A 25,564-nucleotide genomic window follows, 5' to 3' on the forward strand; every position below is an offset into this window, starting at 1 on the left:
TAGATTGGCCGACCCAGCTCGCCCTATTCACCCGGATCACATCACTCCCTATGCAAACTGGACAATTACTTATGCCACTAATACCACTAAGAATTGGCTTGGTATAAGAACGATCGATTTACATCTAAGGCGCTAGCAAACATTGTGCCCTGATGTATTACGGAGGAAACCTATGGAAAAGTTAGTCAATTGTAATGTGGATGCGGGTTTTGCTACCGGTTAAAGATCCTTTTATGTTGGTATGGTTGTTAGATACTCAAATGACTTCTTTATAATATTGAAAACAAATTATCACCAAGGAGCATGTGATCTACTCCAATGCATCAAACCTCACTTAGTTTCGTCTCACTATCTCATCTTCTTGTTCATTTATCTGGAACAAGAGCTCACTAAAAAATTGGACATATTAAAATACAGACAAATAGAGATGTTAAGACGGCTCTTCACCATGCTTGTTTTAGTATTTTTTATATAATTATTAATTCTATTAGTAACATCATTATGGATGATCTAACTCCTCTATTGAAAAGTAATATATTTCATGAAGTTTTGAGTACCAAAAAATAAACTGAAAAAATCTCAAATATTATAATATAATATAGATAATATATGTACATAAATTAAACATTCGAATCCATAGTTCTGTTATTGCCCTACCTTGAGACTATCTTTTGTAAGAACAAATCAGTGTTTTAAGAACTGGACTGGACCGGTCTGTTTGGTCAGGAATCAATCACATGTTCGATCCGAACTATACCTAAACACCATTTTCATGGTCAAATCGATTAAGAACCGGTGAGGCCAGTCATGAACCGATGAACCGGTTGAATCAATTCACCTTTTTTTATTATTATTTTTGTTCAGAAATTTTTTTATTTTTATGGTAACTTTTTTATAATTTAGTTATTTTTATATGTAAAATCTTAAATTTTATTTATATGTATATTATTATTTGGATTTGAAATTTTGCTAAACATATTATTTTAATAGTATTAGAGTTTATTTGATTTTTTTAAAAAAAANAGAATTTACAATATATTATAATTTCATTATATATTATATAATATAACAGTTTTTCAGTCCAATATGTTGAATTTATATTTTAAGGTTAACAAATTGGATAACGGGTCGGATGAAAACATTAGAACAAATAATGCACACCTAGAATACGAAGAGAAACTACTCTGCCTATACAAAACTATCAACGCCATGGCCATCTATCTATAAGATGCTGGTTCCATTTTTTTTTTTTAAAAAAAAAAAAAGTGCTGGCTGCTCCAACAATATAAATGGAACTGGACTAATTTATAAGTACGTACATTCACTAAATTAAATTGGAAATGAGAACTGCACCTTTTTAGAATTAGTAATTTTAATTTAGTGCAACTGCAATCTTTCAATATATAAATTAGTACGTACATTCACCGAAGAAATAAGATTAATTTAGAGAAGGTGAAAAATAAGGTTTTAGGAAAATGGGGCTATCTTGTATAAGTTTTATCTTCCTTTTCAACACGATTCTACTATTTCAGTGTAAATCATTGTCAGATTAATTTTCAATCCCTTGTATCATTCGATCGACAATCCATTATACGGAGCGCTTAACGTCATCCCTTATGAAGCCAACAAATCGGTACAAATCTCCGTCGATGAAACAAGAAGTTCTGGCTTCCAGTCAAAGCTAATGTACATGCATGGATACTTCGAGTCATCCATAAACTTGCCCGATAATTATCAGGAGTCGTGGTCACCTTCTACACTTGCAACGATCCCATGTACCCGTATAGCCACGACGAGATAGATTTCGTGATTTTCAGTACCAACCAGTTGCTCATTGATCAAATTAAGCCCTGGCATGTCCGATGTATTAACATAGATTGGATCTAAAATATCAATAGCAGAAGAAGCCATTAAGATTAAAAAAAAAATCGATTCTGGAACAGATACGACGATCAACCATGATCGAACACTCCTCGAATCAAATCCAGAAGACGCAACCTGGCGCTATGACACCATGTTGACAAACAAAGAGGTAACAAATTTGCACGACCAGAATAAGGTGGGGGAAATCTTCTCCCATTTGCTAGAAATGTCTATTGAAGAAAGTGAAGTAAAATCTACTGTACAAAAAAACAGACACTTCTAGCCTATTTATACTACGAGAAAGAATCGCAAGATACTGGAGACAAGCTTTTGCTTTATAACTTATAAATCACAATTTTAAGACTTGGAACACATCCATGGTCAAGAATGGCTGGTGCAGACAAATTTTTATAGAAATGGGAGTATTAGTAGAGGGAGAGGAGAGGTACGTGTTATAGTACGACCCTTTGAAGGACTTTCATCATTTTGGGATTCTGTGTACCGATGATAGAATCACATATTACGTGGATGTTGTTCCGATCAGGCGTGTGAGAAGATTGGAAGCCATGCGGGGTGATTTCCCATCTGAAGAAATGGGATTGTATGGAACGGGTCGGATTGGGCCACAAGTGGTGAACAACATAAATTGGATCTTAGTTATGGACCCTATGTAGCTAGCCAAGTACTCGGGTTTCGTCCTAAATGTATGTGCATTTAACCCGACCCAAAAACCGTATCGGTGCAAATTTTGGAAAGAATTGACAAACATAGAGACGGCCCGAATGCAGAGGTTTAGAAGAAAATATATGACTTATTCGTATTGTCACAATAAAAGACGTTACGCCGTTCCATTATTACCGGAATGTGTGGTGAATTTCAAGGAAGTTGAACATCTTCGGAAGTTTGATCGTTTGACTTTCGGGGCATTTTAGATTTGTTTGTGTACTGTGTTTATCATCATGATGAGTTATCCAGAGAAAAGTAAAGCTTAAACTGTGAGCGTCATTTCATCTGTAATTTTATGTTTCTTCTTTAAAAAAAACGTACTAGGGTATTCGAGCAACGCCTAAACTCGATCGGATCCCGTCCTACATCGAACTATTTCGGGTCAAAATAAAGTGTACCACTCATAATTTCTATGTAGAAATTGGTTAGCCAAATCAAAATATCCAATGCCCGATAATATATTAACAGAGAACATCTATAAATACTACATAAGTAAATGTAAGGAAGTGCCAACATGTGGTGGTTCGGAAACTAGCTAGCTCCAGTACCATATAAAGATAAGAGTTAATTTCAACCCTAAATGTCTTGGATCCCACACCTAGCTAGCTATTTTGTTTTGAACCACCGCTCTAATTACTTCATATATAAAAGAGTTTTTTTTTTTTTTTTTTACATTTTTTGTTCGATAATCACGACAAATTCTGTATTTAAGAAAGAACATTAATGCAAAAGCAATTATAATGAGCAAATGATTTGGGGACGGAGACTAGTGGACTCATTTATTTTCCAATCAAGAAAGCATGCAGCATTCTATTCTCCCTTTTGCAAAACCAATGCTCTATTTCACTCAGATTCATCTACCACAAAAAATTATGATTATTTTTTTATGGAAATCTTATGGATTTATTTTAATTGCTTTCAAGTCTTAGAAACCAAGCTAGGTAGTTCTTGCATGTGCGTGTGAAAATTCAATATGCGTGCATTGTTAGTACAAGTTGTTGAACAAAGTATTCATAGCCATTAAATCGAAGAAGAAGCAGACGAGGATGATGATTAGATTAAGCAAAAGGTATTGATTAGTGAGAGAGATTAAATGGGTATAGATCTAGAAATTACAGAAACAAGCAGATAGATCTGAAAACCAAAAGCCATCCATCATGAACTCACGAGGGAATTAATCGAATCTGACTAAAGGGTGGGAATCATCTGACACAGAAACGCCATCATAACCTGTTGGAAAAAAAACAAACAGAAATCGAAAAGGTCGTAATGATGATGAAACCTTTTTTCCATCGACAAACAAAAGAATCATTCCAAACCTCAAAGTCAAAAACCTCATCATTACACCAATCAGCTGATCCCGTGTCTCCTTATTTATTCCCCAAACCGCCAATAAAAGTCTGAAAATTTGACCGAATCCGTTACCTTTCCATAAATTACGTCGGTGGGGAAGCAATATCTAGGGGGGGAATGAAGCCTGGTCCGATGACACCAGCCATAGATCTATAAAATTACGTGTTATTACCAAGTCATAAAACATTAAATCCCGATCGAGCAAGAGTCCTCGAGCCAGACAACATTCCCCTCGAAAATAAGCTCCATCTTTCTCCGTAAGCTGAAACCTAAACAACTCTTTTTGTTGTATAAGTAGCTATGGAGTGAGTCGGGTGTCTCCCCTCCCTCTCATCCATTTATCCCCCAAAACTTTCGCCTTCTTTCAAGGGAAGATGGAGACAGAGAGAGAGAGAGATAAATTGAAGAATGTGAGTGAATATGTGGAGTAGAGCTGGAACCAGCTGACGTGAAATGAATTGAGACCCAAAATAATAAAAGATAAACCGCCGTACATTTTCAGTAGGTTTATTTAATGTTATGTAAAAGTAGTGTGCATCTTGGACATTTGAATTTTGAGTCATATTCCAAGTCAATGTCTTCAACAACTGTGCATATATTTATATTATATATTTGTTTGCTTATGTATAATAATTTTTTTTATTTTAATGCTAATTTTTTGTTTAATAAATTTTATTAAAACACACTATTCCACATTATAAATCACTCACAATCTCCTCTCTACTATCTCCATTATCTCAAATTAATTTATAATATTTATTTCTTGAATCTTATTTGTTTTAAAATCTGAAATAATTTTTGCGAGTGTGCGGGAGAATGAATGTTTTGTTAAAATAATGTGTATATGACATCTGGACACCACACTTTTTTATAGGTTATACTAAAGTGGTTACTATAATAAACTCAAATTTTATAATATAGTATAGATAGTGTGTGTGTATATTATTAAATATTTTGTGTGATTTAGTGTATTTTTCTCCCCTATGTAACAAATTATTATCTCATTTTTACATCTCAACGTGGAGGATTCAAAGTTAACACCCCTTCATTTAAAAAATAAAGGGCAGTAACGATATGAACAGTCGCTAACAATGGCACGGGTTTTTGTGTTTGTAAATGCTAGGGCGACGTTACATTCCATACAAGTCATTGATAAAGGTGGAGACCACTTNTGTTGGAACAAGTAAATGTCAAATCCTCAACCCTACCATCTTTTTCCTAGTTTCCTCGTTTTTCCTTGCCACAGCCCTACAACTTTAAAGTGTGTGGATATATTCAAAAAATAATAAAAAAGACTTTTTTTTAAAAAAAAGTCTTCACTTTTAGGTTGAATCAATGATAATTATAGTTAATTAAGTCATTGTGACGTGCGGGACTAATCATTAAAACATTGAATATGTTATCAAATAATTGTTGACTAATTAATTAGGTAAAAACTTGTGTGAGACAGTCTCACGGGTCGTATTTGTGAGACGGATCTCTTATTTGGGTCATCCACGAAAAAGTATTACTTTTTATGCTAAGAGTATTATTTTTTGTTGTAAATATGTGTAGGGTTAACCCGTCTCACAGATTAGGATCCGTGAGACGGTCTCACATGAGACCCACTCAACTAATTATTTCATCAATCTGGCCAACTCTTGAAATTAGATTACCAAATAAAGATTTCGGGTACTTGAGGCATAATTTTCTTTTAACAATAGTGAAGTTTGGTACACACTGCGTGCTTGTACAATATTTTTTATGATTAATTTGATTTATATTTAAATGATGATCATATCATAATTTAAAAAAAATCAAGAGAATAAACTGTAATTTTAAAACAATGAATTAAAAAAAGAAGAAAACAAAAACAAATGTTGTTGCCTAGGAATGAACCGAATTTCAGTGTCTTAACAAATACTTTGTTCACTAAGCTATCAATATATTCAATTTTAAAAACAGACAATTAAATCAAATTTTTTGGCGAAGAAATTTAATAGATACTAATAGATTATATAAGCTTGAACCTTAATTTATTGTTTGGGTGTGATAGTATACTTGTAAATTGTTTTATTAGTGAATTTAATTGTACTGAGAAAAATATTTATTTTAATTTCAAAAAACCATTACCAATTGGCCAAGTTACATTATAACCCCCACGAGTAACCCAGATTATTATTATTTTAAAAAAAAGGTAGTTTGGGTTCGCAAAATGAGAGGCCCAGCCCATATAAAAGGCCCATTATGTCAGAGAAGGAAACTAAGGAGGCCCATAGTTTGAGAGTTTTGTACATTCAGGCCCATTAATACATATTATCAGTCCCGAAATTAATGAATGATTAATTATCAAATAATGTTATCAAAGAGAACCCCTAATCTTTTCATTTGGTAGGAAATTAACCTCAGTAAAGGGTAGTTTTTGAAAAACCTTCTTCAAATTTATAATACAAAAATCTAAATGTATTTTTCTTTATATTTTGGTTTTGAAATATAATACTTTTTCCGACGATTTAATCTGGTAATTGATTCAGAAGTTATCGTTATCAAATAGAAGTTTTTCATACTTCGTTTGGTATGATATGGTTCGGAAAAAAGAGTGTCGATATCTATCTGTCTATTTACATAATACACTTGTCCAAAATCTCTCTCCATTCTGATTTTGTGTTATTTTCAAATAATCATTCACAGGAAATCCATAGTGAAAAACTAAAATATAAATAGTCTTTGTTATATTTGTTTTACTACAAAAAAAATATTATAAATCATAGGATATATATATATATAGTCGATATTTTATTTTGTTTCTATTTCAATAGGTTTTTATAGAACGGGTATCGATTTGAATAATTTTGTACGGACTAAATAAAACTCGATGCTTTACACGAGTAAAACGAGTTTTTGAAGGTGAAAACATAGTGACGTGCAGACGGAGAACACCATATACAAATACAGAAAGTGACACTAAGCCGCGACATTTGACTTCACATTACAAAGACAAGTGTGTGTTTCCATTACTTGATTTGTACATATTAATAATAAATACAATATGTAAATTACCCTTCCAACCCTTGATTTTTTCTTGTAATATATGTCAATATTCCTTTAAGCATTAATATTTTTAAATATTTTTTCCCAGTTTTAAATAAATAAAAGTATAAATTTAAAGATGTATTTCAAATTCATAGAGACATTTAAAATCCATTATATTTTGTGTAATTAACGTGTGTAAATAAGTGAGATATGAATTTAAGATTTCATCTACTGTTTCGATTTAACAATAACACTAGCTAATTTGTAACGGTAATTGAGAAACTGTCGTAATAGAAGGCGACGCGACCTCCTGTTACGGACGACCAAACCGTCGTTAAAACCGTCGCCTTCTAGCCTTTTTTTTTGTAGTGTGAAAGAAGATGTAATATGTTCTTAGTATTATAAAATGGAACTCGCATATATTTTCAGTGTTGGATTTTGAAGTGTAAATTGCTTTAATTCACCTACTTTTTTTCCATTAAGCATCATTTATAGTATGTACAGGATTAATGTGATCCACGTTGTCAAATTACTGAACGACGAAGGTGACAGAGACCAGTCTTTGCATTAATTTCATTATATAACTAGTAACAGATCACTAGATTCAGCAGCTTATAGTATATGGCTAACTGGAACTCATCAGTCAAGAATCCCAAAACAGGAAACCCACAGATACAATTTCTAAACATTCTATATATATCTCGACATTTCTGCTTATGGCCATGCATTGCACTAGATCCCTGGAATTTTAAAAATTTTACCGATTCATCGATCGAATATGTTCAAGTGTGACGCATCTGATAAGAAGCAGAAGTCGAAGAAGGAGAGAAGATTCAACGATGAACAAATACGAACTCTAGAAGCCATGTTCGAGTCAGAGACCAAACTGGAGCCAGGAGAGAAGGTGAAACTGGCTGAACAATTGGGATTGCAGCCTCGACAGATTGCAGTATGGTTTCAAAACAAGAGAGCACGATGGAAATCGAAGACCATCGAGAAAGATTACGGCCTCTTATTGTCTGATTACAAAAATTTGTCTTCCCAGTTTGAAGCTTTAAAGAAAGAGAAGCGGTCCTTGCTTTTGCAGGTACTCTCTGTCTATACTCTACACATCCCAGTAAGACGTACAGTAGTATTATCCCATGTCTAATAATCGATATCCTTCTTAAACAGCTGGAGAAGCTGAGGAATGAGACGGTGGGAAAGTCTGGAGAGAATTTATATCAGACTCAAATTCAAGAAACGGCACCAGGGAACCAGAACACCAGCATCGATTGGCAGGAGGAAAATATTCCAAGTAAATATATGGAGGGAATTGTATCAGATGATAATCATAGCAGCAGCGTGGAAAAGGTTGATCCATGGGGGTTGGAGGAAGAAGAAGCTTACCGGTTTCTGGATTCTGCAATGGCTGAGGTACTGGATGTTTCCTTTGCATCGCCACTCAAATATTTGGGCAGTCTCAAGTCTGATGATATGATGAATCAGGCTACTGAAAGTGCCGATCAATGGTGGTTCTGTTCTTGATTAAATAAAATCAAGTTACATATATGGATGATGATTAATGTGAATTAGAATAAGCAGATTCTGCTAGTTGGTGTATATTTATTAATACTTGAAATACTGGAAAGATAAATAAAGCATTTTACAGGCACTGTTGATATCCGGGTTTAGCAGTTAGCACCCTTGCGTTGTTTGAACATACCTATTATGTCATCCCAGTGCTGCATAATGAGAAGAATCATGGATAGAACAAAATTGGGTGTTTTATATTATGTAAAGCATCCAATCATTTTTACGTCTACGTATTAAAACACTGATATGATAAAAAAATTTCTTTTTCATATCATTATTAAAAAGTGATGTATATGCCATGTTGTACAAGCGAACCCATGTCGTGGGATTGGAACTCCCATGGAGACTGGCTTATTCAAAGGTATTTTACTTCACCCACCTTCTAAGATATCCTCGGGTTCTCATATTCCCAAAATGCAATCTATGTTTCATAATTGCCCACTTCTGAATTCCGGCAGAGGCTTTCAACTGATTTCTACATAACTGACCTAAAGTCTGGAATCAGAGATTTTGCGAAAGCTGGCCCTGATTCTAAACTTATTCCTTTGATCTGTGAGAGTAGACTAGTTCAAACAACCCGAAAATGCAGAAATCCGTCCTCCAGCTTAGTAAAGTGGTTAAGAGATAGGAATTTTTCAGGGGAAGCTCGTTTACTACGCCTGGAAGAAGGGTAAAGCCTCCACTGTTGTCTAGCTCTTTTCTTTCTAGGAAATACACTCGTACATACTCATGCCATTTAAATCTAGAACCTAGTTCTCGACAAGTTTTCTGTCGATGGGCTAGGATTGGCTGTCTGACTACGATATACTCACATTTGGTAGATATGTGAAAGAAGGTAACGAAGTGAGCGTCATGGGAATGCTTGGCAGAAACAATTATGTCACGATGAATGTTCATCCGCAGGACATATTCTCCACAGGATGTCTGGCGCCAAAACTGCTTCCCGTGGATATTGAAGGCCTCATAATTGGAATCCCCAAAACAGGAAGGAGTAAGTGACAGTCTAACAGAATATCAAGTTTGCCGATATACCGATATAACCATCATTTTTAAAGTTCTCTTATGTGAATCTGTAGCTGTGTAGAAACCTGTCTTATTTTCAAGTCTCCAGTTTCTTCCAAAGAAGAAAAGATGGGAAAAGAAAATATATACAGACCACTTGAGCTTAAGNAAAAAAAAAAAAAAAAAAAAAAAAAAAAAAAAAAAAAAGGTTACGGAATCAATGCATATGAACTTACCTGGTTGCTATGTCCACACTTCTTTTTTCTGCAATTAACAGCCCGGGGGAGCAAGCGAGCATAACATCTGAAACAAATAATCACAAGAATCTCCGGTTAATGTTCAAGAAATATACCGAAAAGTGATGCCTGCTTCGCAGCGCTTTGACACGTCATGGCATCAAATACTCAGAAGCACGCATTGACTAACAGATCCTAATTTGAAAGAGCTCAAATGTAAATTTTATGGTTTTAAAAAGTCTATACAATTAATGATGAAATTTATATAATATCTCTAGACAGAGAAGTGACTGGAACGAATTGTTTCACCGCTCCAGAACAATTAATGAGAATCTTTTGGGTTTCTCATTACGTCCTTTGGTTATATAATTTTAGCACTACAAATACATTTTTTCTCCTACGTTTGTCCTCTCTTGAAAGGGTTGCCATTTTAAGTTGTTTTGCGAGGGAGAACAAATAGGTTCTATAAAGCAAGCAAATGTTCAAGTAACATTAATAACAACAAAATGCAAACAAATATAAATGTTAAGAAAGAAAACATGAGTTCCGTGAGCAGACGAGAGAATCCACTGTATCAACCACATACCCAAAAAATTCTCATAATTAAAACTGTGCCCGACACTTTCGGGGCACACTCACCAGAAATAATTTTCTCAAAATACAATGTTTAATATGTCACGCAAAACACAACGAATTTCACAATCAACATCTAGCATCATTCAGGCAACTCACATAAAAAGGCGTAGAAACCGTTTGCCACTTTTCTAAATGCAGTAATGCACTCTGGAATTAATGAATAGGTCTAAAATATATTATCATAAGTAAAACCGAGTTAAAGGCCTCTCTCATTTCCGAATACGGCAACAGAATCACATTTCATTATCTAGCTAAAAAACAAAAGATGATAAAATTGATGCATCATAGAAGTTAAGCAATTAAATCAACATCATCGATCGGATTACCTCACAGGACAAATATCCATCGCATTTGCTACGAATTCAATATTTAATCACAAGGTTATCTAAAAAATATGTAATTGTTAAACCAGAGAAGCAATGAGTTACGAGTTACATGAAGAAAATAAACAACACATTCATAATCTTACTTGCGGCAAATCATCTTGTCCTGATTGTACTTCCTCGCCAAAGCCATCAACGACGGTTCAATAATCCCCCCACGGAGCCTCAAAACCAAATGCAATGTCGATTCTGAATTAAAAAATTTCAATCCAGCAACAAATTTCATAGAAAGTATAAAGTCCAAAAATAGAAGATGACAGGCAAAGCTAATTATCCACCTTTCTGAATATTGTAATCAGCAAGCGTGCGGCCATCTTCCAGCTGCTTTCCGGCAAAAATCAACCTCTGCTGATCCGGCGGAATCCCTAAAAAACATCGGGCCCAATCAACAACAATTCATAAAAAAAAGAAAATTCTTGGGACTTCATAAGCGACATAAGAAAGAGTGATCAATACCTTCCTTGTCCTGAATCTTAGCCTTCACATTATCGATGGTGTCACTCGATTCAACCTCTAGCGTTATTGTTTTCCCGGTTAGGGTCTTGACGAAGATCTGCATTATCTCAGCTGAGTAAGCGCCGCCGCGAAATGGAATTTGATAAATGGATGATTGGCAATTGCGAGAATTATATACGCGGGCTAGGGTATTGAATATTGGGCCGCTTAAATGAATGGAGTTTGTTAGTGGGCTTCTAAACAAGAGGCTTCTTCAACTTATTAGTTTGGGCTTTCCTCGAACAATTGTCACAACGCAAAGAGTATATATTTTTCATTTTAATTAATTAGCAATAACATCAGTATCATAGAAGAGTTGGTTCTTGTTTGATGGTCTTACATATTTATATCAACGAGCTAAGTCAACTCGGTATTTATTATTGTAAGAGAAATGAAATATAACTTTAATTTGTATATAACTAGTCAATATCTAATATCACATATATACGTATTTCTTTCATAACATAAATAATTAAATTCAATCACATTCGAGAATCTATTTATTTTTTTAGGCATTTTGTTTTGTAAATTTTTTTCTTCCTTCCAATTTCGTCATCGCAATTCCAACCGAATAAAATCTAATCTAAATAATGGACAAATTAAATTGAAATTAATTAAAACCAATTATTGGATAGAAATATTATTATTTGATCGATTTAAGTTCAAGCGATTTATTATTTTATTTATTAATATAATTTTTTCTTTTGGTCAATCGTTGAATAAAATGAACTCTAAATTCTAATAGATTCTCTAGTAAAAATTAATATTTTTATATGCAAAAATAATATATTTTTTTATTATATAATTTAAAATAATTAACAAACTATTAGTTAATTATAAATTAAAATTGTATTATTTTGAAAGAATATTGGATCGACTTAATAAATATTTAATAAATTAATATTCATCCCTGTTTTATCAGTGTGGTAAATTAAATGTAAATTAATCCAAGAACATGATAGAAATCATTCAAAATAATTATAAATAAATCAAAAATAATATTAAGAGAAATGAAGAAAAATATATTAATTTTAGTAATATAATAAGATTGTGTACGTATATGCGTGCCTATGTAACTTTTTTCATTAAAGTGCAAATCAAGTTGAATGAATATGACAATTGACAGAGAACCAAATCGGTCAATGTTGAGAGCATATTTTTACACGACCAACTCAACAAAATCAAATCTTTATTTAGAGCAAGTGGAGGAAGGTAAATACTCATTTTTATTCCTTTCCCAATTAATTAATTTAATTAATTAATTATATATGTCACCTTCCAGATGTCCATCTTAATTTTTGGGTTTTTTTCAAAAATATTATAAATTAATAAAAATATTGTAAAAATATGGTAACTTCTAAAACTTTGTAAAACTAATACAATCCGGGACTTACTGTCCCGGATTCATTTTTTTTATTATTATTATTTTTTAACTTTTTTAAAAAAAAAATAAAAAGGGTATCGGCGACGGTTTAACAAAACCCGTCGCTATTAGCGACGGTCTAACAAAACTCGTCGCCATTGGCAACTGTTTTACAAAATACCGTCGCTATTAGCGACGGTTTTTTTACCGTCGCTATTTGCGGCGGTTTTACCAAGTACCGTCGCTATGTGCGACGGTTTTACCAACTTGTTGCTAAGGCACGGATTCAATTTCCATAAGAGTCTGCCACGGATTCTGAGTCCGTTGCAAAAATCCACGGATTCAATATCAATGACCCATTAACACGTGACCTTCTTTCTGCCTATTTAAATGCGGTGATGCTCTTCATTTTATCACCGAAGCCGAGCAACTTAGGAGCAAAATTATTTCTTTCGATCACCGAGCATCGAACATTCTTTCCAGCACTGATCTTCAGACTTTTCTATTTAATTATCAGCGTAAGTCTTCTGCATTTTTCAGAATATTAATAGCGTAAGTCTTCTGCATTTTTCAGAATACAATTAAAATGTAAGAAATTATTGAAATTACCTTTTCAAATGTCGTTGTACGGAATTTGTAATTAAATCAGCTACCGGAAGAGAATCACGGATTCTTTATAACTCATTCTTATATTAAATTAAATTATTTATATTAAAAATACTAACCTTGAAATATTTTCAAAAATCAAAAAATCATATTTATTATTTTTTTAATATTCAAATTATTTTTTAATATCGCGATTAATATTAAAAATATACTATTTAATTAAATTATACTTAATCATATAATGTTAGTGAACAAAATTATAATTACATTAATATAATATAAATAATACAAACAAAATATTAAAAAAATTAATTAAATTACCTTCTCAGACGTAATTATACGGAACTTGTAATAATATCAATGGACGATGCTAATATCTGAAATAAATGACAAGTATTATAAAAAAATTACACAAAAAATTTACTTCTTAATATATAATTATACTATACATAAAATTTCACGTAAATATAAAGTCCGTAATTTATATACATATTATAATTCCAATAAAACAATTAATATTATAATTATTGTAATTAAACTAAATATAGTTATTATTATTTTTACTTAAAACTACTAGGATTAAATTAAGTATAGTTTTTATTATTATATCACGTAAATATAATTATTGTAATTATTGTAATATTATATCACGTAAATATAATTATTGTAATTATTGTAATTGTTGTAGATATAATATTACATCAAGTAAATATAATTATTGTAATTAAACAAAGTATAGTTAGTAAAGACGGTGCTGGAAAGAATGTTTGATGCTCGGTGATCGAAAGAAATAATTTTGCTCCTAAGTTGCTCGGTTTTGGTGATAAAATAAGATCATCACCGCATTTAAATAGGCAGAAAGAAGGTTACGGGTCAATGGATATTGAATCCGTGGTTTTCTGTCACGGACAATTATTTGAAACCGTCGTGCTGTAGCGACGGTTTTTGGTAAAAACGTCGTACATAGCGACGGTTGTTGTTTAAACTGTCGCTATTAGCGACGGTTGTGTTTTAAATTGTCGCCAATAGCGACGGTATTTTAAACCGTCGCTAATAGCGACGGTGTTTGGTAAAACAGTCGCCAATATCCCTTTTATTTTTTTTTTTAAAAAAGTTAAAAAAAAATAATAATAAAAAAATTGAATCCGGGACAGTAAGTCCCGGATTGTACTAGTTTTACAAACTTTTAGAGATTGCCACATTTTTACAATAGTTTTATTATTTTATAATATTTTTAAAAAAATCCCTTAATTTTTAGCCAACTGTAAATTTTTATTAGTCCAACTATTTATTAAGTTTCTTGATGACATGCTCCATTCTTTTTTTTTCTTTTTCTTTAATTCATTACTTCAAATAATAGTTTTTATTCCTTTCCCAATTAATACTCATTTTTATTCCTTTCCCAATTAATTAATTAATTAATTATATATGTCACCTTCCAGATGTCCATCTTAATTTTTAGCCAACTGTAAATTTTTATTAGTCCAACTATTTATTAAGTTTCTTGATGACATGCTCCATTCTTTTTTTTTTCTTTTTCTTTAATTCATTACTTCAAATAATAGTTTAGTCACACGCCAATTAGTATGATCATCGCTTAAATATAAATTAAATTAATTATTAAAAATATTATACAAACACACAACGTGTATCAAACACGTTGGTGTGACCTCTTTGTTTTTAATTTTTCACAATTTTTTAATTAGAAAAAACGAACGGTACAAACACGCGAACATATCGTACGCTAAATCTGTCAGTTGGTGTGGACTCTTTGTTTTGTCTCTCTGTAAAAAAAATGGTCATTAGAAAAACTGACTGTAACGCGTGCAATCGGATACTAGTTGGAAAGTATGTGTGGCCCAAGACTTTCAAACCTACGTTAAATCGTGTCAACAAAGTTTAGTCTACTAAACTAGATCTCAATTATTTTGCTTTTATTCTTTATGGGTTAGGCATTTCCTTAATTTTTACTCTTGAATCTATAAATCAATATAATTAGAGATTATGTCTTCGACCATTTTACCTACCTACAATAATTAGACCAATTTCGATTGACGTGGTTTGTACTAATTGAAGATTTACCCAGTGTAGTCGAAAGAATAACAATCGTGGTTCCATTCACATAATAATAATAATAATATTATTATTATTAGAGCGAGTCTCTTTTGAGATGGTCTCACGAATCTTTATCTATGAGACAAGTCAACCCTACCGATATTCACAATAAAAAGTATTACTTTTAGCATAAAAAATAATATTTTTTTATGGATGACCCAAATAAGAGATTCGTCTCACAAAATTCAACCCGTGATACCGTCTCAGACAAGTTTATGCCTTATTATTATATACCAACCAACCTAACACTGTCCAATAATTATGGATGGATCAACGATGTACTAAATCAAAGTTGACTCCAGTTGTTTTATATGTTGACTTCCTAATCAGCAGTACGTAGATATCTCGGCTTAAGACCTTTAAAAAAAAAAAAAAACTTCGCCTAATATTTTATTCTCTACATCTGTATTGCATCTCAAATATGATAATTTTTTTTAAAAAAATTAATCTATGTATGATAGAATTTTTAAAAATTAAATTATGGTTTTTCATTGACATTATTGTACATAATAGAATTCATTTGGCATCTGCTTTTTGCGAGTAGTGTTGATTAAAATTAAAACAAATTAATGAAAATTAACGTAATTTTTTTTCCCTAATCATTGCTTATTTTAATTTGTATTTATTGATGCCTGTGACTGTGACTCACTGCGGATTTATCGAACCATCCCACACAAACAATGCTTGTGAATACATTAGCATAAATTTGAAATCAGCGATATATATAAAAATATTTAGATTGAATCGATGACACAACAATGAATATGCTAGAACATCTAATTTGAAGTTGAATTTCTTGAATAATTAATCATTTTTATTGTCCCTGTCCCTTGATGATGCTGGTATATGGAGGGTTTTTTTTTTTTTTAAAAAAAAAGTCATAGTTTATTTTTATTAGTCAAATACTATTTTCCAATAAAAGTGATTTCAAAATATGGTTTGGATATAAAAAATTAAAAACAGTGACATTTACTTCAAAGTGATTCTAAAAAAAATAGAATTAATATTAATAAAAAATTTCGGAAATACTAAATAATGTAACTTAATTAGCAACGAGCTCGAATCAAATCTCCAAGAACATGAAGTCATAGATACACTTTTTTTTTATGCTTTTTGCACAAGAATATTCTCTATATATCTATGTTATACTCTTATTGAATTGAATTCATTAAATATATATGGATTCGAACTCACACATCTTTCTTATTCAGAGTGATTTATGTTGCTACACCACAAAGGTGTTCACTTCGAAAAATAATATCGGTAAAAGTGTAGAAACAAAGAGCTAAAATACTTAAATCAAAATAAATAATTGAACTTCAATTTTATGGGTGACCTTATTGCATGCGACTTACATCATTGCATATATTGTTAGCCAAATAGCTAATAACATAAGCAAACTCGGAAATACTAAGTATCTTGTTTACAATATGATAATCGTGTATGAAAAAACAAAACCAAATCGAGATATGTAACAAATACAGTTTCCTTAAAATATGTTCGTTTCCTCCGGTATGTGCTTCGAGGATTTAACTAGACGTCTATTTCTCCGGATACATCGGACATACCCGCAAAAATCTAATTTGTAGGCACATAATATATAATGTTTGATCTGTGATGTCATTTTTTAAAACATTATAAATTTATGATTTTAATATATAAGATAACTTGGTTTACAAAACCCTAACAGTACTAATGTTGACATGATCAGGATTTAATTTTGTTACATGTACAAATGCCAAATGCTCCCAGCAATGGATAAAATCTTCTTATTTTAAAACTATTTAAGTCAAAGAATGATAATAAAGTATAAAAACAAAACTATTTTAGTCAAAGAATAATTGCCAGTAATGGGATCTTGCATATCTTGCATTAATTTGTAACGTCCTCAAATACTAATTATAATATTTTAAAAAGAGAAAAAAAAAGTGTTCATAAATTCAAAGGACCACGGAAGAGAACTCGAATGTATTCCTCAGCATAATCTTCAATTAAAAGATTCAAAAATCGAGAAGGAATACTTTGAGTCAAGTATCTTTGAGACCCCTCTCCCCACCCACCCAAGAAATCTGCCATAAAGATAACTTTTTCAGATTATGGCATCAAATCCAATCATCCTTCGATTTGATCTTTTTTTTCAAAAAAAAAAAAATAAACCAGTGGGTTAGGCGACAGCTGGCCTACTGTATATACATATAAAAAATGAAATATGTTTCTTAGCCTGAACAAATGGACACTTCGAAATACGTAATCCAATTATAATCTGTAATAATATATTGTTCTATCCAAATGTTTGGTACCAAAAAAAAACGAATTGTTTGTTTTCTATCCAAATGTTTGGTACCAAAAAAAAAACGAATTGTTTTTTCAACTTGCGATATATATATAAGTATAGGTGCATGGAACTGATGGCCAAAATATATTACATATATCCTCAGCATGGTTTTGTTTATATGTAAGAAGACGTCCACATGCACGCGCAGAAAGTTTATCCATATCGTTAATTAAACAATAAGATTTCAAACTATGTATGTATAATATGTAACAATTCACAAATATATAAAATCCATAAAAATTTCAATATTCAATTCCTTTGTTTGTTTTTTTTAGTAATATCCCACCAATCAATCACTGACAGTGGTCAGATGCACGTAAATATATTGATTATTGTTTAATATATAGGACATGGTGACACGTTAGTAATAATTCGTTCGGTATAAATCAATTCATTTAACCAAAATCCAAAGTTCTAATTGGATACATTACGAGCAAGAATGATGCATGATCCAGGACAATATGTCTATTAGAAGTCAGCATTGGTTTTATCAAATCGACAAGCTAAAAAAAATTGCCCATCACACGGATTTCGTTTGCTTGATATTTAAGTTAAGCCTCGATCATTTCAGTTAATTGAAAATTTATTTTATATTTTTTAAAAAAAAAATCATATTATATAAATATGTATTATGTAAATATGTGTGTGTGTATCGGCATACATACATAACATACATACGTTCAAAAATGTGCTCGAGTATCTGAATACATCACGACTTTCACTTGCAGTACCATATATTCCATTGAAGCCAAACATGAGAATGTTTGAAAAATTTCTTGAAGATTATTGTTAGATACCAGTAATAAGTTATTCCAAATAACAAATAAGTAGGTCTCTTGTGAGACGGTCTCACGAATCTTTATATGTGAGACAGGTCAACCATACCTATATTCACAATAAAAAGTAATACTCTTAGTATAAAAAGTAATATTTTTTTATGGATGACTTAAATAAGAGATCCGTCTCACAAAATACGACTCGTGAGACCGCCTCACACAAGTTTTTGCTTTTAATCTAACCCAAAATTCAAATATTAAAAGACAGTTTTTTTTTAGCTCATTGAATTTGTTATGGCAAAAACTTGTGTGAGACGGTCTCACGGATCGTATTTTGTAATACAGATCTCTTATTTGGATCATCTATAAAAAAATATTACTTTTTATTGTGAATATCGGTAGGATTGATCCTTCTCACAGATAAAGATTCGTGAGATTGTCTCACAATAAACCTAATTTAGATTAAATGTGTGCTGCATGGGATGATTTAATGGAAGGATCCATTGAGCAGTGGATATATAGAGAATGCTTAATTGTTTATTTATTTATTTATTTGGTTTAGATTTCTAATTTAATTAATCCGTAAGATAGAATTTATATTCAGAAATTATTCCCAACTTGTTCTGTTCATTATATTCAAAGCCAAAAGTTTCGCCGGAGGGGATTAAACCAAACTTTAATAATTTGGATCAATAAACGTATTATTGATCATGTGGGGTCTAATCGTTATGAACTTACCCTATCATTTTTTGGTGTATGCGTATGATGGCTCAAACGGATTGGATGCTTCATACTTTAATGAAACGAAATTATAAAATAAAATGCCATTTTATTTAAGTAGAAAGTGACATTTAGAGAAGTTGATTTCTATATTACTCAATGCAAGTTTTTTCCCCCGTACTACTTTGAAAATCAATCTTTGGTTAATTATTGAATGATAATTCTAAAGCATACGAATTTAAAAGATACCGTTCCCGGTTGGGAATCGTCTTTCGTCTTTAAGAAGAACACATTCCCGTCATAGATGTGAAAGTTGGGGTTTCAAATTCCTGAATCAAGAAGAAATCTGAAATGCGATATAATAGGAAAAAAAAAGTATAAATCAAGAAGACAATTTTAGTCGTTTTTTTCCAGCAATTAGATACCACGTTGGAAAAATGATTAAATTGTATAAAAATATCGAAGATAGACGATTAAAAATGAAATTCGATAACAGGGAAGATCAAAAGCTCAAATAGACAACCATGCTAAACCAAAATTGTAGTTTTTTTTTGTTTTTGTTTTCAATTGTAGTTCATCTCCATGATGATGAAATTGCCATGTAGCTTCCTCAACCTTGCTTGCGTACAAACTTTTGACCATTAAATTTAAATATGAATGACTACGTCAAGAAAGAAGAAAATCTAGTCAAGGTTCATTCATTTGCAAAGGTTACTCCAAAACTAGTGGATTTATTAAATCTTCTTCTTCCTTTCAAGATCATATTATCAAGAAGAACTTGGTATAGATTTATACATATTTTAAATTAAACTGAGTTTCCAGGAACAAACTTGCTAAAATTCATGAATTTGGGTCGAAGACGGATGCCATTTCAGCCCCTAAGACTACAGCCTAGAGACAAATTCAAGTGACCTCACAGATTTAATATAATTTGACCCCAACAATCATGGTTATTCCGACCCCACACGACGTAATTAACATCATTACCATTATTTTAGTCACTCGAACACATAACGAGCACGCAATTTATTGTCATTGGGTCGTGCTTTAATTTAATCACTCTTTTTTATGGATTATGTTACAAATTAGATTACAAACTATATTTGAAATTATAAAACCATATTAAATGCACTTTTGAAAAGATTTTTTCCAAATAAAGTTCAGAGATAATTTTTGTAATGAAATGCATTTTGTAACCCAATTAATAATTCAATTTTTGGTTAAAATATTTTTGTACACTAATTAATTAACTAACTTATAGCAAAACAACAGTGTTGTTGCATTTGCCCCTATGGCAAAGTATATTGGGATAGGTGCGTTAGTCTGTTTGATAATTATTTATTTTCATGTTTGTGCCAATCAAATGAAATGCCCAAATTACCTGATGTCAACACGTGTAATTAATTAGCTGTTTGTATAATTTAGTTGTTCCATCAATGTTTTTTTTATTATTCCATCCAGCGGCAAATTTAATTAATGTTTTTCCGACACATCGATCAAGTGTTGAGAATAATCAACTTCCACTACAATTTTCAGGTGGATTGTTCCTGTTGTAATACAAGATTAATTTTTTTGAATCGAATGTTGTTTTACTTGAAATTATAGTTGATTATAACTGTGTAAATTAAATCTTTTTCAGTTATATGGCTGGTAAGTCGCTACGTATTGTGTCGCTCTCTCAACAAAGACAGTTGTTGGAGGCAACACAACAATTTTGATCCAAATGTTTTGAATAAAAATATGGAAATTTAATACATAAAGATTTGTACGTTTCAAATTTACTTCAGAATATAGTCGAACACGGTAAGTTCTAAATGTAACAATTTTTCACCGTTCGCTCCCTATATAAACCAGGATATGCATAGCCATTTTCAAGCCCTCAAAACCAATTTGCTGAGCTTGCTCATCGTCTTTAAAACTCATAATTTATAATTTACACTATCAAACTCCGCGCGGTACTGTATTCAAACCATAATGATGAAATCAGATGTCGAAAACCTCTGGCTCTTCGCTTTCGCGGCCTCAAAATGCGAATCCCTCACCCCCTCCACTGCCATAATCTTGACATTTCTCTTCCTTCTTTCATGCCTGATCCTGAACCTGGTTTTCTGGGCTCACCCCGGAGGTCCCGCATGGGGAAAATACAAATGGAGGAATCCCACAACATCGAAATCTCGATCCATTCCGGGCCCAAAAGGGGTTCCTGTTATAGGCAGCATGAGTCTGATGACAGGTCTAGCCCACCATAAATTAGCTGCTGCAGCTGAAGCCTGTGGAGGCAAACGGCTCATGGCTTTCAGCCTCGGCGAGACTCGGGCGATAGTCACCTGCAATCATGAGGTCGCAAAAGAAATTTTAAACAGCGCAACGTTCGTCGAACGCCCGGCGAATGAAACGGCATATAACTTGATGTTCAGCCGCTCCATCGGCTTCGCGCCTTACGGCGTTTATTGGCAGACCCTACGGAAAATAGCGTCGGCCCATCTTTTCTCCCCTAAACAAATCAAAGCGTCTGAGTATCAACGTCAGGAAATAGCGAGCGAGATGGTATCGGTATTTGCTTCAAGTAAAGACGGTTTTCGCGTTAGGAATGTACTGAAACTCGCTTCGCTTAACAACATGATGTGCTCTGTATTTGGACGGAGGTACGGCATCAGTTCAGTCAACTCGGAGACGGAGGAATTGAGGTTTTTGGTTGATGAAGGATACGATTTACTAGGAGAAGTGAACTGGGCCGATCACTTATCCTTTTTAACTGATTTCGACTTACAAAAAATCCGGTTTAGGTGCTCCCGGCTCGTGCCACGGGTGAGCAAGTTCGTCGGCCGGATTGTGGCTGAGCACAAGGCAGAAACTGGCAAGCTTAACGGTGATCTCGTAGATGTTTTGCTTTCTCTTGAGGGGAGGGAAAGATTGTCGGAGGCAGACATGATCGCCGTTCTTTGGGTAAGATAACACGAGGAACTTATGCTTACTAAAATTTAATTTGATCGCCAAGTCATCAACTATTTATTTTTTTAATTATAAGATGAAATTAAAATTTATACTTTATTTTTTCTCATATGGATTTGAACTTCCTTAAAATATACTAATTTGGTTTTGAATGTATCAATTTGATTGATTTTATAATATCAACAATAACTAAAGTAGATAAATGAGTCATATTATATACCATACACATGGCTTATACAATATCGCTAGAACTCTATTATATTACGGTACTATATACATTAGTCATTTTCGTAATTCCTAATTTATACGTTAGTCATTTTCGTATTTCCTAATTTAATTTTTTCATGGGTGATAAAAAAATGTCCTGTTTGGGGTTAGTTACCATGATGATGTTATATCTTATTAGCCGCAAATGAAGCATTTTCATGAGCATATCTTCCTATTCTGGCTTGAAAGCAACCGTTGCTTTGTTTCATGTGCTCAAAAAGTAACCTATGAGCAGTTAAATAAATTTAGTACCATAAAAAAAAGAAAAGAAATCACGTATAAATAATTTACTTGACCAACCACTCACTCTATTCTCAAAAAGGCACTTGCTTAATTAGTAACTTTGTTAAGGTAAACTTGGAGAAAAAATTTCTACTTTTGGCTAGTTTTTATTTCAATATCTTTTCACCTTTTATTATCTCTGTTATATATGTTTTCACGGTGTAAAAAAAATTTTATACGTGGAACGAGATATAAACTCTTTAATTATTTCCTACTTAACTTGATGCAGGAAATGATATTTAGGGGAACTGATACTGTTGCAGTGTTGATAGAATGGATATTAGCAAGATTGGTGTTGCACCCTGATGTGCAATCAAAGGTTCATGATGAGCTGGACAAGGTTGTGGGCAGGTCTCGCGCGGTGACGGAGTCTGACTTAACCGAGTTCGTGTACTTAACAGCGGTCATCAAGGAAGTCTTAAGGTTTCACCCGCCAGGCCCACTTCTTTCTTGGTCCCGTTTGTCCATAAGGGATTCGGCGGTGGACGGATATCATGTGCCCGCGGGAACCACCGCGATGGTTAATATGTGGGCTATTATGAGAGATCCAACTGTTTGGGATGATCCCTTGAACTTTAAGCCCGAGAGATTTATGGACCGGGAATCGAATATGGAGTTCTCGGTTATGGGATCCGATTTGAGGTTAGCGCCTTTTGGGTCTGGCCGGAGGTCATGCCCGGGAAAAACATTTGGCATGACTACGGTGAATTTCTGGGTGGCTACGCTCTTGCATGAATTCGAGTTTTTGCCTTGTGGTCCAAGTGTAGATTTGTCGGAAGTGTTAAAGTTGTCTTGTGAGATGGTTCACCCACTCGAGACCAGAGTCAAGCTCAGGCGTTGAACATGGCAGGCCAGGATTCGAATTTGTATAAAACGTGCCTAGTTATAATAGAACTGCTATATTCAAAATATTAGTTATTGAACAGAAAACAAAAGAGGCCAGCGCAAAGAAGACAAGATCAAGAATATTGGATGGTGGCCTAGTTGATGTCTACATATGACTCTAGTTGTATCGATCTCTACGATCGAGCTTAATTTTCTTTATGTGAATCTTGTTTGTAGGTTTTGTGATCTTCCAATTGTCTTTGAAGAAGTTCAGAGTTGATTTTAATTCGAAAATGTAGTGTGTTTTATATATTATATAATTGTACGTAGCCATAAAATGATTAAGCATATATTGGTATTGTGGGAGCCATGACTTAGATTTGTTGGGAAACGTCCACAACAGATATGGCACTCGGAACAGGAGGATGGAGAGGGACATTTATGTTAATAATTAATTAACGGATCATTCTTAAATCTAAACGATATATAATACATATGTATTGAAACGATGATGATCAATGCTATCAATCTCAAAAAGATTTTGTTTTTTATGAACTGTAACTCTTTTTTTTTTTAAAAAAAATTTTCTTTGTTCCCATAATTAGTCATCAATTTTAAATAATACTGAACAAAACGTGTCGAGATTAGAAAATTTTATTTTGGAAAATTGTCACATAAGAGACTAAAAAATTTGGTGATGTTTAAGCAATTTATGATTAGGAAATAATAAGTCGCAATCTCCGTGCAACAGATTTCGCAAACATATAAAAATTTGGAGATGCGCGGTTTTACCCTAGGTGGAGTGTGAGGGTGGAGCCCCCCAAGTGGATCCTTCTTTTTTTTAAAAATAAAAAATAAAAAATAGAAAGTGGATCCTTAGTTAATAGTGAAAAATTGAGCCTAGAATTAAGGATTTGTTTAATATAATTTAGTTGCAGATGTTAATTACTGTGGTGATTGAATGCATGTGCGAACAAATTGCAGGATTTAAAGAAATATATACTGAAAGTAATATTTTATTCTTAATTAATCTTTTTTTTAAAATTGAAAAATAAGAGTTTGTATTTTTACATTAATTTGATTTGATCTAATAATGAGATTTATTCTTAGATAATTTAACTTGACATTTATCCTATATGATTTGTTTTTTATATTTATTTCTATGATATAATATCTTAGATTTGAAAAGAGTCTTATTCTTAATAAACTCTTGTTTTCATGTTTGTAGTATTTTGTTTTTATGGAAAGATAATTAGGTCAAGATATGAAGATCTATATATATGGAATATTGAGAGAAGAACTTAGACGACAGCTGGTGGAGTTTTTCTGAACTTGCACAAGTTCAATATTGAAGATTTTCGTGTGAAGACTTTGTATGATTGATTCACAAAATTGCAGTGTTGATGATTTGGTGTTGAATACACGTGAAGAACAATACTGACGCAGAGTGTTGATCGAAGAGTGTTCTTCTATTATTTGTTTTAAGCAACTTCAATTTATTCATCTAGTTTGTAGTCTGATTTATTTTGATGCATTTTAATTCTTTGGAGTGTCAAGAAATATAATTTTGTTATTTTAACTAATATTGTTTTGTGTAAGCAAATTACATATTTTGATAGTGAATTTTTGCTATAAGACGTGCATAAGTATATGTACTTATGCGTAATTTAAATATGGTCTCTATTTATTCATGTTATACTTATATGTCAATAATTAATTTCTGCTGCATGTTGTACGTTCGTGTTGACAACAAAACATAACACTAAATTCTGATACACATAGTATCATATATTAATTTTTTTGTACGATTTATGATATGAACAGCCCTTTTTGATTGAATGAGCAGGTAGTGTAGGTGTCAGTGCTGATTGAAAGTCTTAAATGCATTCATCTGATTAATCCCTTTCCTTGTCTCTTCATGGCAAGGATTTTTTACAGAGCACGGGTTAAATTATTATCGGATAAACAAAATACATTTCCATCCCAAAAAAAAATAAAAAATTAACGAAAAAAGACTCTTAAAAATAGAAGGATAACATTTC

At 32.4% G+C, this 25,564-nt stretch overlaps 3 protein-coding genes, 1 long non-coding RNA gene and 1 pseudogene across 4 annotated transcripts; 3 read left to right on the forward strand and 2 right to left on the reverse strand.

The window, feature by feature from the left end:
• Positions 1 to 1,258: 1,258 nt before the first annotated feature.
• Positions 1,259 to 4,397, reverse strand: LOC140956694 (uncharacterized). Its single transcript, XR_012171506.1, has 2 exons — positions 3,757 to 4,397; positions 1,259 to 1,850 (listed from the first exon to the last, which is right to left on the reverse strand). It is a non-coding gene; the product is annotated as an uncharacterized lncRNA (long non-coding RNA).
• Positions 2,015 to 3,844, forward strand: LOC140957107 (probable xyloglucan endotransglucosylase/hydrolase protein 28; annotated as a pseudogene).
• Positions 4,398 to 7,560: 3,163 nt separating the features above from the next.
• On the forward strand, positions 7,561 to 8,604 carry LOC140957467 (uncharacterized). The gene is made up of 2 exons (XM_073414753.1): positions 7,561 to 8,041; positions 8,128 to 8,604. Exons 1-2 carry the CDS (start codon positions 7,733 to 7,735, stop codon positions 8,479 to 8,481), a joined length of 663 nt encoding a protein of 220 aa, XP_073270854.1. The 5' UTR covers positions 7,561 to 7,732; the 3' UTR covers positions 8,482 to 8,604.
• A 1,115-nt stretch (positions 8,605 to 9,719) lies between these two features.
• On the reverse strand, positions 9,720 to 11,409 carry LOC140957566 (ubiquitin-ribosomal protein eL40 fusion protein-like). The gene is made up of 4 exons (XM_073414878.1): positions 11,243 to 11,409; positions 11,065 to 11,151; positions 10,873 to 10,975; positions 9,720 to 9,834 (listed from the first exon to the last, which is right to left on the reverse strand). The coding sequence occupies exons 1-4, from the start codon at positions 11,343 to 11,345 to the stop codon at positions 9,741 to 9,743; spliced, it is 387 nt and encodes a 128-aa protein (XP_073270979.1). The 5' UTR covers positions 11,346 to 11,409; the 3' UTR covers positions 9,720 to 9,740.
• A 9,645-nt stretch (positions 11,410 to 21,054) lies between these two features.
• LOC140958104 (cytochrome P450 78A3-like) lies at positions 21,055 to 23,842 on the forward strand. Its single transcript, XM_073415498.1, has 2 exons — positions 21,055 to 22,142; positions 22,927 to 23,842. The coding sequence occupies exons 1-2, from the start codon at positions 21,171 to 21,173 to the stop codon at positions 23,536 to 23,538; spliced, it is 1,584 nt and encodes a 527-aa protein (XP_073271599.1). The 5' UTR covers positions 21,055 to 21,170; the 3' UTR covers positions 23,539 to 23,842.
• Positions 23,843 to 25,564: the final 1,722 nt, after the last annotated feature.

This window comes from Primulina huaijiensis, chromosome 14 (genome assembly GCF_012295235.1).
Source record: "Primulina huaijiensis isolate GDHJ02 chromosome 14, ASM1229523v2, whole genome shotgun sequence".
Lineage (NCBI taxonomy): Eukaryota > Viridiplantae > Streptophyta > Magnoliopsida > Lamiales > Gesneriaceae > Primulina > Primulina huaijiensis.